The sequence below is a fragment of the Thamnophis elegans genome, chromosome 2 (genome assembly GCF_009769535.1).
Source record: "Thamnophis elegans isolate rThaEle1 chromosome 2, rThaEle1.pri, whole genome shotgun sequence".
In the NCBI taxonomy this organism is placed as follows: Eukaryota; Metazoa; Chordata; class Lepidosauria; order Squamata; family Colubridae; genus Thamnophis; species Thamnophis elegans.
Window position 1 is genome coordinate 100242136 of NC_045542.1, and position 13037 is coordinate 100255172.

The window sequence follows — 13037 nt, forward strand, 5'->3', positions numbered from 1 at the left end:
ATGACTTTGCTACTAACTTAACAACTGCAGTGATTCACCTAACAACTGTGGCAAGAAAGATCATAAAATGGAGCAAAATTCACTTAACAAATGTCTTTAGTAACATAAATTTGGAGTTTGGGATAAGTCGAGAGCTAGCTATACCACATTTTCAACTGAAGTGCCAGTGAAGCTGAACTGGAACCTTTTGGGAAAAGGTTGATGAGAGTTTGTCTCTGTCTCTACCATTTTCCTGGAACATGTTGCATTTAGTGTACAAAATTTAATAAATGAATAGAACTCTCATTAAGGTTTCTCAGAGTTAAACAATCTTAACTAGAATTGTGAAATGGAGCTCTGAGGGGATTCTTAGATTCATATGGTTTTGCTTTGTGAGATAAAATATCTAGTAGTAGCTACTTCTGACGTTTCTCCTTCTGGGTTTCCTGGTACAATAGCTGGAGAACTGATACATGTGTTCTATAACAAAAACAGATCTTTGTTTGGAACAGGCAGAGCTAGGTCAAAAATTCATTTAAACTGTAAAAATCACTAGATAACCTTTGGTCTATTAACTGGCTGTCACACACAGGAAGCTAAACCACACATTAACCAACCACAATTTAGCCTAGAACACATCCAACATTTATTCAATATAGTCATATGCTTAATTAGAGGTTTCAAACAAAAGTACTCTTCATTAATTTATTGAAGGGTCAGGTACATCAGTGCCATAGTTTGGCATATGATTTAATTTTGGGCTAATGTAGACATTTTTTTTTCTTCCTAGAATCAAAAGTTTGAATTCACTCTTAGTTAAAAAGATGCCTCCTGCCAATACAGTATCAAAGAAAACTGAACATTTGCCTCAGACCAGCAGTAACTCTTTATCTGGAAGAAAAAAGTTTGTAGATTCCAAGGGATTTGCTCCAAATTTTAAAGCATTAAGCAACCTTAATTACAAAGAATCTAGTCCTTTCTTATACTGAGCAAAATCCATCTGAATGTTCTTGTTCAAATTTACCCTGGAATTATTCTGTTAATTAGACTGAATGAAGGCAAAAGAAAACATTGTGAAACATTTGTTTCATAAGGAAACAAACAAACGAAAAAACCCCCCAACCAAACAAAAAACAAACAAACCCAAGAGTGAAAGAGTGAAACAAAAAGTGAAAACAAATATCTCCAAACACATCCCATGTATATTTTGTATAGTTCTTAACAGGAGAGTGAAGCACTTTGAATTCGATCTTCAAATGTGCTTCAGAGAGCCCTGGAGTGCACATGTAGCGCCATTTGCAACACCTTAAAGTAGTTCCATCTTTTCCTTGGATTGTACAACTGAACAGGCGCAGGAAATAGTCACAGCTGCTGTAAATTATTTAAACAGATGCTACATTCACGCTCCAAAGCCCTTTCGAAAATAGGAATTAAGACTATGAAGCACATTGGATTGTGTGTTGGAGTATAGGCAGTGAAACAGAAATATGGATCAGGAAAAAAAAAACCTCTAAGCCTATTGCTCTTTCCCCCAATCCTTCATATCTGTGAGCAAAAGATATACCGTAAATGAAGTTCTTTTCTTGAATATTTCTTTCTTCATCATTCAAGACACTAACACAGCTTGACAGCTGTAGAGAGAACTCTCTTCTAATATAAAGTATGAAGATGTGGATAATTCATTTGCAAGCAGAGCTATTGGTGTCTTTAGTATAAATTAATACTCCCAAATCATAATTTATAAGGATTAGAGCAGTAACCTAGAAAAACTGGCTAAAGGATTTTAGAACTGAAACTTCAATTCCGTCCTGTTCTGTCCCAAGGATTGGCAACATAATAAATAATATATCAGCATAATAAATCATCTGATGACCACAGAACAATAGGGAGACCAGCAGTCTTCACTGTGCACTTACATCTACCTAATGTAGATGGTTATCATTTACATCATCTATCTAATGTAGAAGATGATACAGGTTCTGTCCTTAATCTGAGGAGATCCATATTTATTTAAGGAAGTTGTCTAGTTTAGTCTGATTGATGCCAGAAGCAGAAGGCATTGTTCCAGTTTGCTTTGAAACAGTTCTTTTCTTGCTCTTTATAATCAGGGGCCGAATCTCTGTTGGAAAAGTCTAAAACAAGTCAAGGAAAAGAGCCAAATATATATCTATATCTATATCTATAACCACATCTATCTATCTATCTATCTATCTATCTATCTATCTATCTATCTATCTATCTATCTATCTATCTATCTATCTATCTATCTATCTATCTATCTATCTATCTATCTATCTATCTATCTATCATACAATAGAAAACACCACAAATTAGTGTTTTTCAGATGTTTAAGATATCTATAAAGACTAGGAAAGCACCAAGTTAGGAAAAGCTGATCTAAAGTATTTCAAATGGTAACTAATTATATTGTTTTAATGCTAGGTAACAATAGTAAGATTAAATGTTCTAACCTTCCAGTCTATACCCAACACATTTACATAGATTACATATGCCACTCAAACAAAGAACATATTGTTTATGTAAATAAAACAATATTTTCTTATGATCTCTAGAGTTCTCAGAGTCTCAGATCCTAATAAATTCAAAGGAAGAACTGCAGTACATTTTCTCTAGATTTATCTTCTCCCACTAACTAGAGATATTTATAGCAAGGCCATTTGAATGAATTCAAAGTAATTATTACATAGAGATAATTTCCCCCTCAGTAAGTTCTATTTTCCCAGCTGCTCCTGATGCTGAATAAACTGCAGGACAAAACTATTTTGAATAAAATATGTTATCTAAATTTCTATGGTGATTCTCAGTCATCCAGGTCATGGTTGTCCCAAAGGTGCTTCTTTTTTCCCCCCCAAGAGGCAAATGGACTTTCTGATTTTTCTTTGAAGACATTTCAAAGAAGAGTTAAAGAGGCAATCAATGTCAAAATTGAACAGCCCTCTCTCAACAGAGGGGGAGGGACAGACATCATCTATCTCCAATCTACAACACAGTCCTTTCAGCAACTCCAAGAAGGCTCCACACCAATTAGCACCACTCAGGAGACCCTGATGCAGGGGTGGGTTTCTTGCCCCGTTCCAACTGGTTCGGTTGGAACGAGGCCGGTGGTGTCCTTGCGCACGCATGCACGCGTGCGGCGCACGCATGCGTACTAGCATCTGTGCGATGCTCCAGCTGCTCCTGGAGGATCGTGCAGGCGCTGTATGCATCCTGCGCATGCGTGGAAGCGCAGAATTCGTCAAAACCGGGTAAGGAGCGGGCGCGGGTGCGCGCGCGGGGGGGGGGCCTTCACCGTTCCCGGAAGTTACTTACTTCCGGGTTCGGCGACCAACCGGATCGCAGGGACCGCTGCGAACCGGTTGAAACCCACCCCTGCCCTGATGACACAGATAAACCTCCAGGTGACCTTAATAACCCACTAAAAGAATGCAAATTATCAGCTTTCTGCAAAGAGTATAAATCCTTCCATTCCCCACCATCCAGTCAGAGCTGAAGAAGCTTCTTGAATGAGAAGTGAACTGTCTTCAAAGAAAAACCAGAAAGTCCAGTTGTCTCTTGAAAAAAAAAAGCACCTTTGGGACAAAATGTGTTTTCATTAACCAATCTATATACCCCAGTAATATTTCTAAAACTGGAAATCACACTTAACTTCTAATTAGTTAGCATAAAGGATACAGGCTGAATGAACTTGGTTCTACCTCCAAAGCCATCATACCCAATTCTTACCTAGAAAACAGAGAAATTAGTAATTATTTTGAGGAAGATGTTAAAAAGGGTCAAATACTATTTTGAACAGGTGATTCTATAATGTGGACAACAACACTAAAATTTATCTCCAGAACATCTGAACTTGGGTGGGTCTATGAAGAGACTCTACAAAACTGCATAAAAGTGTATGGATGAAGACATCATTTATGGGCACAGCATCACTTGTAAGACAGGCTGCTCAGAATCACCTTGAACATCTAGATGGGTGGCAAATAAATGTAATAAATAAATAAAAATAAAATAATTGTGTTCCGGAGGAAATTAACAGTCAGTAAAAATGGCATTAGCATGACATGGTTTACTCTAAATGCAAAAAATGACAGACTGGCCACATTTTCAAACCTCATAAAGATGTATCAATCAGCCTCAATCATATTAAAATGACAAAAGCCAGCACTGGAAGAAAGAAAGATACTTTCTTTTCAAATAATGAAAGAAGTACCAGAAATGACAGCTACAATTAGATTCTTTTGTTGTACACTCTAATAGCGAACTGAGCATTGACAAGATTATTACTAAATCAACATGGTGATAACAGTAAGATTAACAGAATTTCAAGATTTGTAGGTATTAAAATATGAAGAAAAAAATTCCAAGACCCAAGATCCACATAATTTAACCATAGTATTGATCAGAAACACTTAAACACTGTGCCCTTCTGTGCTAATACATTTGAATGATACTTACAATTCCTGTATATTTCTGTGGTATGCTGTTTAGAACAGTTTTCTTAGTCAGGACTGACTTTTTTATAAAAGAAGGTAAAAGATCTTCTAGATGCTCATCATCTGTGTCAGCAGAGCAGTTCTATTGTTTTAAGAAGTTAAAGTTAATGTATTAATAGAACTAAAATTAATGTAAAATTAAAATTAATGTATTTCCAACTACAATATTTAATAGGCAAGTCCAGTATTGTGGCAAAGAAACCAGCTTCTTCTAATATTCTTTTAGAATACCATTTTTCTTTAAATAACAGCTTTAAGGTTTTCAAAGTTAGCAGCTCTGGTCCCAGCAAATAGATCACAAAACACAAAAATCAATGAATGAATAAATAAATAAATTCAAAGCTGGCTCACAGCATAGACCTCAGGCCTCAATCATAGCATTAATAGATATACCACCTAAAACATGTGTTGTAGTGAAGTCAATAATTAACGTTTGAATAAAACTATATTTCAATACATTCTTGAAGGATAATGGATTGAAGCAATTATAAACAAGCTGAATGACTAAATGTATTAATTACTGTACCTCCATTGTTCCTTTCAGAACTCTTGATAAATTTGTCACAGATGCCCTAAAACAAACATATACAAAGAGCACAATGTTAATAGTTGCCACTTAGATAACAATACAATAGCAGAGTTGGAAGGGACCTTGGAGGTCTTCTAGTCCAACCCCCTGCCTAGGCAGGAAACCCTATACCATTTCAGACAAGTGGCTAGTCAACATCTTCTTAAAGACTTGCAGTGTTGGGGCATTCACAACTTCTGGAGGCAAGCTGTTCCACTGATTAATTGTTCTAACTCAGGAAATTTCTCCTAGATGTCCTAAATGAGTCTCATTCTAAGTCCAGAAAGTCTAGTTGCCTCTTGAAAGAGCACTTTTGGGACAATCATGACTGGGATGACTGAGAATCTCCATAGGCATCTCATTCTAAGCTTTCACCTAAAAATAAGCCAGCTGAAGACTTCCAGTGAATGCCATGGTGAACTGACCTCCGTAGAACAGAGGGACAACATAGCAATTGAAAACAACTTCTGTATGCTGGATTTAGACTGTTGAAATCATTCTGGAGAAAGAAGAGATCTCTAGATTACCTACATCTACTCCAAACAGCTTTTTTTTTTTTCTCTCGGCAGATGGCAAAAACTGTTTTTGTGGTCAGCTTACAATTGGCTGGAAGTTGCAGGAATTCACCTAGTTTAAAGCTGCTAATGTAGCCTATATGGATGCTAGATTTGGCCAAGGCTTACCTCTTAATAATTTGGATTTTTTAAAATTATTTTTTGATCCTTCTTAAAAGAGTGAGAACCTTTAAGTTGGCAAGTCTTATTGAAAATACTGGGTGAATTTTTTTTCAATAGTTTAAAAAATAAGTTTTAACTACAAGTTTAAAGATTTGTAAAAAAATAACTGTGAGATAATATGCAGCATAAGGACCAGTGGCTTTAGAAAGTTTTAAATTATTAAGGGTTCAGATGAACTTGATTTAAGATTTTTGAAGTTAATTAAAAAAATCCTCCTCTTGGGAAAATATCTGTTTATATTTAAAAACAACTGATAAGAGAACCTTGAACGTTGAACACTAGAAGGCACTGAAAAAATGGATCAATGGCTACCTTAAGAGAGATCTATGATGAATGGGTTCACAAAATTATAACGTTATTTACTATGACCAAAAAAAACAGAAGACATAGAAGAGGAACAAGCCCCATTGAATAAAACTGAAATTGAATGGAATGTGGACTCAAAAATGATAGCCTATAATAAAGAGATGGAAATAATGGACTTACAAATGAAACTGAATGATTACTTAATAATTAAAAAAGACATACGGATATTAAACCAGAAGAGTGACATGGATAATTTCTCTGCATTGGGATTTACAAGTAAGTGACTTTTTGAGAAGTGACAGTGGGAATATAAAGTGACATGGATGAATTTTTTTCTATTAGAGTTACAAAGGGTGTTTGTAACTCTATGACAAGGATTCTGAGAAAGGAGAAAGAGAATATGAAAAAGCAGAGGTCAGAACTTTGTCTGAAGGAGCTAAAGATTGTTGGAAGAAAGAAGAAAAAATATAAAATTGATTTATTTGATCAAAGTTAAAACACATGAGTTGCTATTTCACGGAATGTTTAATGGCTTGTTGTTTGGGACTGGATGATGATGCTTTAAAGATTTTGTTTATATGAAAGTAGGAATCAGGGAGATTTGTTTAAATAGAAAAGGAGTTATAAAAAGAAAAGGAACAATTCAAACTGAGTTTAGCATATTGTTATTTGTGAAAACCCTTAACAAACTTTCTGATAAATATGGAGAGATGAAGATTTAGAGATTGGTTTATAGAGAATAAAGTGAGGTGTGGGATGAAGAGATGTTTGGTTTTACTATAGGAAATAGTAATGAGTTGCTCATGTTGATTATACTTTCTGTGGATGAAGGGGGGATTTCTTATTCTTATTTTATCTTTTTGCATTTCTATAAACCCTTTTTCCTTTCTTTTTTATATATTTCTATGCTATGTAGATTGTATTAGTTTTATAACTGTAATGTGATCGTCAATAAAAACTATTAGCTGGTTGAAAAAAATCATAGAAAGCAGGAGTTACTGCAATAAGCTCAGGTTTTCACTGTTCAAGCTCACAGAGCAACATACAGTCTGAACAATAATAAAGTATTTAGAACATCTATTGTTTTCTGCATTACAGCTAGTCTTCATTCTTTGGCTGAAGTCTGACTTAACACCCCCCCCTCCCCCTGGCACCTTTTCCTGTTGATTCATTCATTGTGACAGGAATTGATTGACTGGCTTGTTGCCAGAGCCTGATGTAATGATTTTAGAGTGAGTGGCTGGCTCAAAGTCACCTAGCCAGCTTTTATGCCTAAAGCGGGACAGTTTCCGCATTTCTAGCCTGGTGTCTTAACTACTAGATCAAAGTAATTCTTAACATAGGGGAGAAAAATGCATTCCTGCTTTTGCCTGCAGTGTTCAGCTGAAATACTGTATAGATAAAAGTCTGGTTAGTAATATATTAGTAAGCTAGTTTAGTATAGCAAATGTATGAGTCATAGATTATTTGGTATGAAGTTTAAAGGATATTTGTATCCTTCCACGTATAACTCCTTATTGTTTCTATCAGGCTTCAATTACCTTTAAATAGTGGGCTTGCAAGTTATAAATTGTTCTTTCAGAACTCTTTGATGTGAAACAATTGAGATGGCTTTTGTAAGACATTTATAGAAATCAGAAAAATAAGGGCAATAGTGTTTATAAATTCAGTTATATTTGAGGCATGGTTCTGCAGGACTCAAGAACCACTAAATTACATTTTATTTCTAAAGCTTAGATATTTGAACAAAATTGTTCGTGGCATTTGCACAAAAATGGAATAGGAGACAGATTGAGCAAATATAGGGATAATAAAAGTAAAGAAATTGTACTTACGGATTTTTATCTAGTTTGATTTTTTTGGCAGGAGCAACAGCTGTCTTATGAGCCTTTGGAGTGTCTACATCAAAGGTAGCATTAAGGTCAATCTCATCATTGTGAGCAGGTTGATGAAACTTTGGGTTCAGAAACTGTGCAGGAGCAGGGCTGTAAGGATCAATTATGCAAATATCACAACAGGGCATAATATGATCAAGTGGATAACAACATGACTGCATCCTTTTCTACTTTTAGCCTATTTCACATGCTATCACCCTAAAAATTAATACTGATATCAAAAGGAAAAGGCCATTAAAAAAAGAAATCCCATTTAAAAATAAAACAATTAACAAGTGTTATGTGTTCATACTTTGGATCCTGGCTATGTGTATCCTTATATCCTATCTTAATATTCTGGAAAACCAACCCACCCAACCCAACCCAACCCAACCAACCAACCAACCAACCAACCACATCTCCCACTTTTATTGTTTTACAAATAACTAAAGGTGGCAAACGTATCCAACACAACATATCCAACAGATATTGCTATGCTGCCTCATCAGGGTAGGCAGTGTTCCTGGGAGGGATGAGCAAAAATACTGGGGTTGTTCAATAAGAGTATACAGTATACTCAGAAGAGTATCAGAAGAAATTAAAGAATCAAAAGTTATGATTTTTTTAGTTCTTTGAGTTGCTTCACTCACTATATTAATAAACATAGAATATTAAAATTTTCCTACAACTATACAATTAATCTCTGTAAATATTATGCATATGTGCCATTTGCTTTGCCACATATCCAACATTTATACCTTTCTCAGTGATCTTACCTACTTATATAGAGGTGTAATGGCATCTGTGAATCATTTTAAAATATTTTCCCTGATGTTTGCTGATATTAATCATAACATGGAGTTGTTTGTGAGTCCATTGGGGAATAGAAATAATATGTTCTCTGATTTGTCAGCCACTTACTTTCCATTTGTGTGTCCCCCCTTGTCTCTCACATCTCTCAATCTTTTAAGGCTGCCCAAATATGGAATGATTGATTCAAATTATACTAAAAGTAGAAAACAATAAAAAAGATTCCATACATCCAGACAAAAAACTCCATATAGTAGAATACATTAGTAACAACCCAGAGTTCTCACTTGATGCATAAATGACTGATTCAAATTATCATATTTTAGGAATATTGTGCAAAGACTTGTTGAGAAATCTAATGTTGAGGTGGAAAGAGAGAGCCAGTAGCAAGGACTTTATTAAAGTAGCAATGGGTGCACCACTGCAAAAAGACCAGGTTTGGTACAAATGGTCCTGGAGAAGCTCTGTTTATGTGATTGTTACGAGTTGATACCAATTTGATGGCTGATAATCAAACACATTCTACTATAAGAGGTTCTACATGACCACTGCAATTTTGTTAGGATTATATAGATATTGGTATGGGGTAAATGGCAAAATACTGATGTTTATTAAAAGGGTCAAACTCTCTTAAAAGGAAAACTCTCCTCCCCAAATATGGGAACACCACTGCCATTCAGATCATTACTGGAATAAATGGCCAAGTTAACCGATGTGATGTAAGAAGAAACTTCATAGTTTTGAAGAACTTGGCTCAACATTTTACAAGTGTCTGCATTTATTACACACAGTTTAGGCATAATATCTTCATTGTTTCAAATGTTAATGTTCTCCCTTTGCTAACCTTTCAGAGACAAGCCGGCTAAGTGCTTCACTGGTTAATGATGGTACTTTTATGGTATCTTGTAGGACTCCTATCTTTTTTTTCAAACTCTGGGGAAAAAGTAGAAATTAAAAAAAAAAAGAAAATTTATTAAAAGTCAAGACATATATTTTCTGTTTTATATTGATTCTGTGTTGATATTTAGGAAGAAAAATCTTCATGCTTTCACTTCAATGGGAAAAATATTTGTAAAGAATGTTAGGTTATGAATACGCAACACAAATAATGCATGGAATAAAAGTTGAAAGGAAAATCTTACTGTAATCTCTTTATCTGCAGTTCTCAGATCTGTTTGTGTATTTTTCAATTCTTCAGTTGTTTTCTCCAACTCTAGAGCAGTTTTCTGGAGCTATAGATTAAAGACTATGTGGTCAGAAAAACAGAATTCAATGTGGAATAAAATTAAATATAGTTTTACGTATCCCAAAATTACAATAATTGTGCTTAATAAAAGCACATTCCCAAATGCAATGTTTTAAAATTTATCACATAACAGCATCCTCAGAACAGGGCATTAAGGCACATCCTAATTAGGACATGTGCTTCTATTTATTCCACTGAGACAGTGTTATTGTGAATATTTCAGGCCAGTCAGAGCTTAATTAGAGTAGGAAAAGAGCAGCTATATGATAACTTGAAATCACTACTAACAAATAGTTGCTGACCTCTTCTGGCTGACCTCTGAAAATGGTGTGCTCACTGGCAACATAAGATTTTAATAAACAAAAATTGATTGGTATAAATCATACTTGATGAACAATATGCCAGTATTGGGTGTGTAGCATAGTTACATGGACAAACTGATGGATGAAACAGTGACAATTTTAATTAGAAGGGTTCAGCTGAACTTAACTTTCCAGTTAATTAAGTAGTTACCAAATTGACTATGCCATTGGCCAAACAAAATGTATTTAAGTGACAATACAGATAATGAATTCTAAATAGATGCTCTGCATGCATCTGCAGGAATATTAATGCAACCTTTACCTTATGATTAGCAGAAAACAACTCCTTTCTCAGTTTTTCCACTGTATCATTTGATGCTTTCTGAGATTCCTTAAGATTTTCATATTCCCTGGAAAAGCCACAACTAGTCAGTCAACCTATGGAGTTTGCTTCCAAGAGAGAACTGACAGAATAAAGCCAGTAAACCAATCTGCAATTCATGATTTAAGCGGCTGCAAAAGTTCCTGTTACATATAAACAAGCAGTTTCAATCTTGAATAGGCCAGCATTGATTTGCACAGTGTTAACACACTGACACCACGGCAAAGGTGAGAAAACACACTTTCACAAGGAGCACTGTTAGGTTTGGAATAGATATTAAAATGGCAGAAAAGCATATAGCAAAACCCAAAGCAAACAATCTTTACTTATATGCAATGTTTAATACTCTACTGAATATACACCTCACTGAATTGATATGTAACAAGACTGAAATGATATGTAACTCATTTTGGTTTTTAAAAAAAGTTTAGGTTGTGAAATCATTTCAGCAGTATTATAAAACAGTGCTGAAGCTATTGGTTACAATGTAGATGTAGCTCATTATTAAAAGTTGTGATTATCCATTTGCTAATGTTGCTTGCACAAGCTGCAAATTAAACATGGTATAAATAGAAAGACCTCTCACACACCCTGTAGGAACCAGCAAGTACACTGTACTTATTGTGCCACAGCAACGCAAAGTGCTTGGCCCTGCACAGGGGAGATATTCAGAGGCCGTGCCGCATTACTCAGAATCGTTACAATCCTCCATCTCTTCCGTTCCTATCAAACAATTGCCTCCTAAAAAACCTGGCAAACCTCTAAAAGCAGTTTCCATAGCAATGATGTGTCACTAATACAACAATAGTGTGCTTGCTGTGTTGAAAATCCACCATTTATCCCACCTTGGTAGCAGCAGGGCTCATGTTATAGAACAAACTGCCAGCGGGAAAGTGGCTCAAAATTTGTTTATTCATCCAGATCTTTTAATAGCTCCAACATTTAATTTTTATAGTTTTTAAAATGATTTGATTTTTAATAATATATTTTTTAAAATTATGAAAACACTATATTTTATAATATTTCTGTAATCCTCCTGGAGCCCTTCAGGGAGCGGACTGCTTTTGCTAAATAAATAAAAATATTCTTTGAGTCTCAACATTATTCTTATCTCTTACTCTCTGTTTCTTGAGGGTGCTAAGCAAAATGCCTAAGCCAGGACAGTTTCTAACATACTTTTTTAGTGAGATGCAATAGACTGCAAGCTGTTCCATTGCTGCTTGCCCTGTTCCCATTTCACGGATCATCTTCTCTACTTCGGAACGCTGACTGTGTAACAGTGTCTCAATTCTGGAAAAGAGATAAATAGGATAGGAGTTTTCTGCCTCTGCTAGTCATAGTATAACATAAAAAAAATGAGAATAGCTCATTCTGTATTTCAGAATGGTAGAAGGGCCAACCTGGCCTCAAATATCTACTAGTATATTTTAGCCTTGCAGTATGCAATTTGCACTGCTACTAAATTAGAAGCTTCACACAATGAATAACCAATAATGAGCTCAGTAATCTGGTCATTTCTAAATAGTTTAGGAATAATTCATTTTTTGTTCCTTGTTTACAATCAGTCTATTGGATTGAGAAATATGAACAATACACATAATTTACATGCCATTTCTCATATTTATTGCATACATCCTGAAAAATGAAGGCCCATCAGAACCTTGGAGTACTAGTGTTCTGTCCATTTTATTAGTCTGGACCATTTTCAATCATATCCATGAACAAAAATAGGATGAAGGACTGGGGAAACAGGTAGTACTTGACTTACGACCACAATTGAGCCCAAAATTCTGCTGCTAAGTGAGACATTTGTTAAGTTAATTTTGCTCTATTTTACAACCTTTCTTGACATACTTTTTAAGTGAATCACTGCAAGAGTTAAGTCAGTAATATGGTTGTTAAGTAAATCTGGCTTCCCTATTGACTTTGCTTGCAGAAGGTCACAAAAGGCAATCACATAAACCTGGGACACTGCAAAAGTCATAAAAACATGAGACAGTTGCCAAGCATCTGAATTTTGATCATGTGACCATGGGCATGCTACAATGTTGTAAGTGTGAAAAATGGTCCTAAATCACTTTTTTTCAGTGTCATAATTTGAAGGTCACTAAATGAACTGTTGTAACTCGAGGATTACCTGTAAATACATGGCCCTCAAAAAGAAACATTTAATTTAGAAGTACATTTTCTTGCTGGACTAAGATAGGACGGTTTGCCCAACAAATCTAGGAATGATTCAGAATGGCAGTGGTGGCATGAGCAATGAAAACTTAGTTAAAAATACATCCTTCATTAAAATCACTGCAATTTTCTGGATCCAGA

General features: G+C 35.2%; 1 protein-coding gene across 1 annotated transcript in view; it reads right to left on the reverse strand.

Moving 5' to 3' along the window:
- Positions 1–316: 316 nt before the first annotated feature.
- The window catches only part of TRAIP (TRAF interacting protein), a 37364-nt gene continuing 24643 nt past the window's right edge, over positions 317–13037 (reverse strand). Inside the window, exons 8-16 of the mRNA XM_032208661.1 lie at positions 11892–12005; positions 10656–10743; positions 9928–10017; positions 9630–9718; positions 7937–8086; positions 5017–5062; positions 4453–4572; positions 3673–3723; positions 317–2111 (exon numbers count right to left, since the gene is read on the reverse strand). Of these exons, the coding sequence (XP_032064552.1) occupies positions 1986–2111; positions 3673–3723; positions 4453–4572; positions 5017–5062; positions 7937–8086; positions 9630–9718; positions 9928–10017; positions 10656–10743; positions 11892–12005 (874 nt within the window). The 3' untranslated portion in view covers positions 317–1985. The remainder of the gene's footprint in view (positions 2112–3672; positions 3724–4452; positions 4573–5016; positions 5063–7936; positions 8087–9629; positions 9719–9927; positions 10018–10655; positions 10744–11891; positions 12006–13037) is intronic.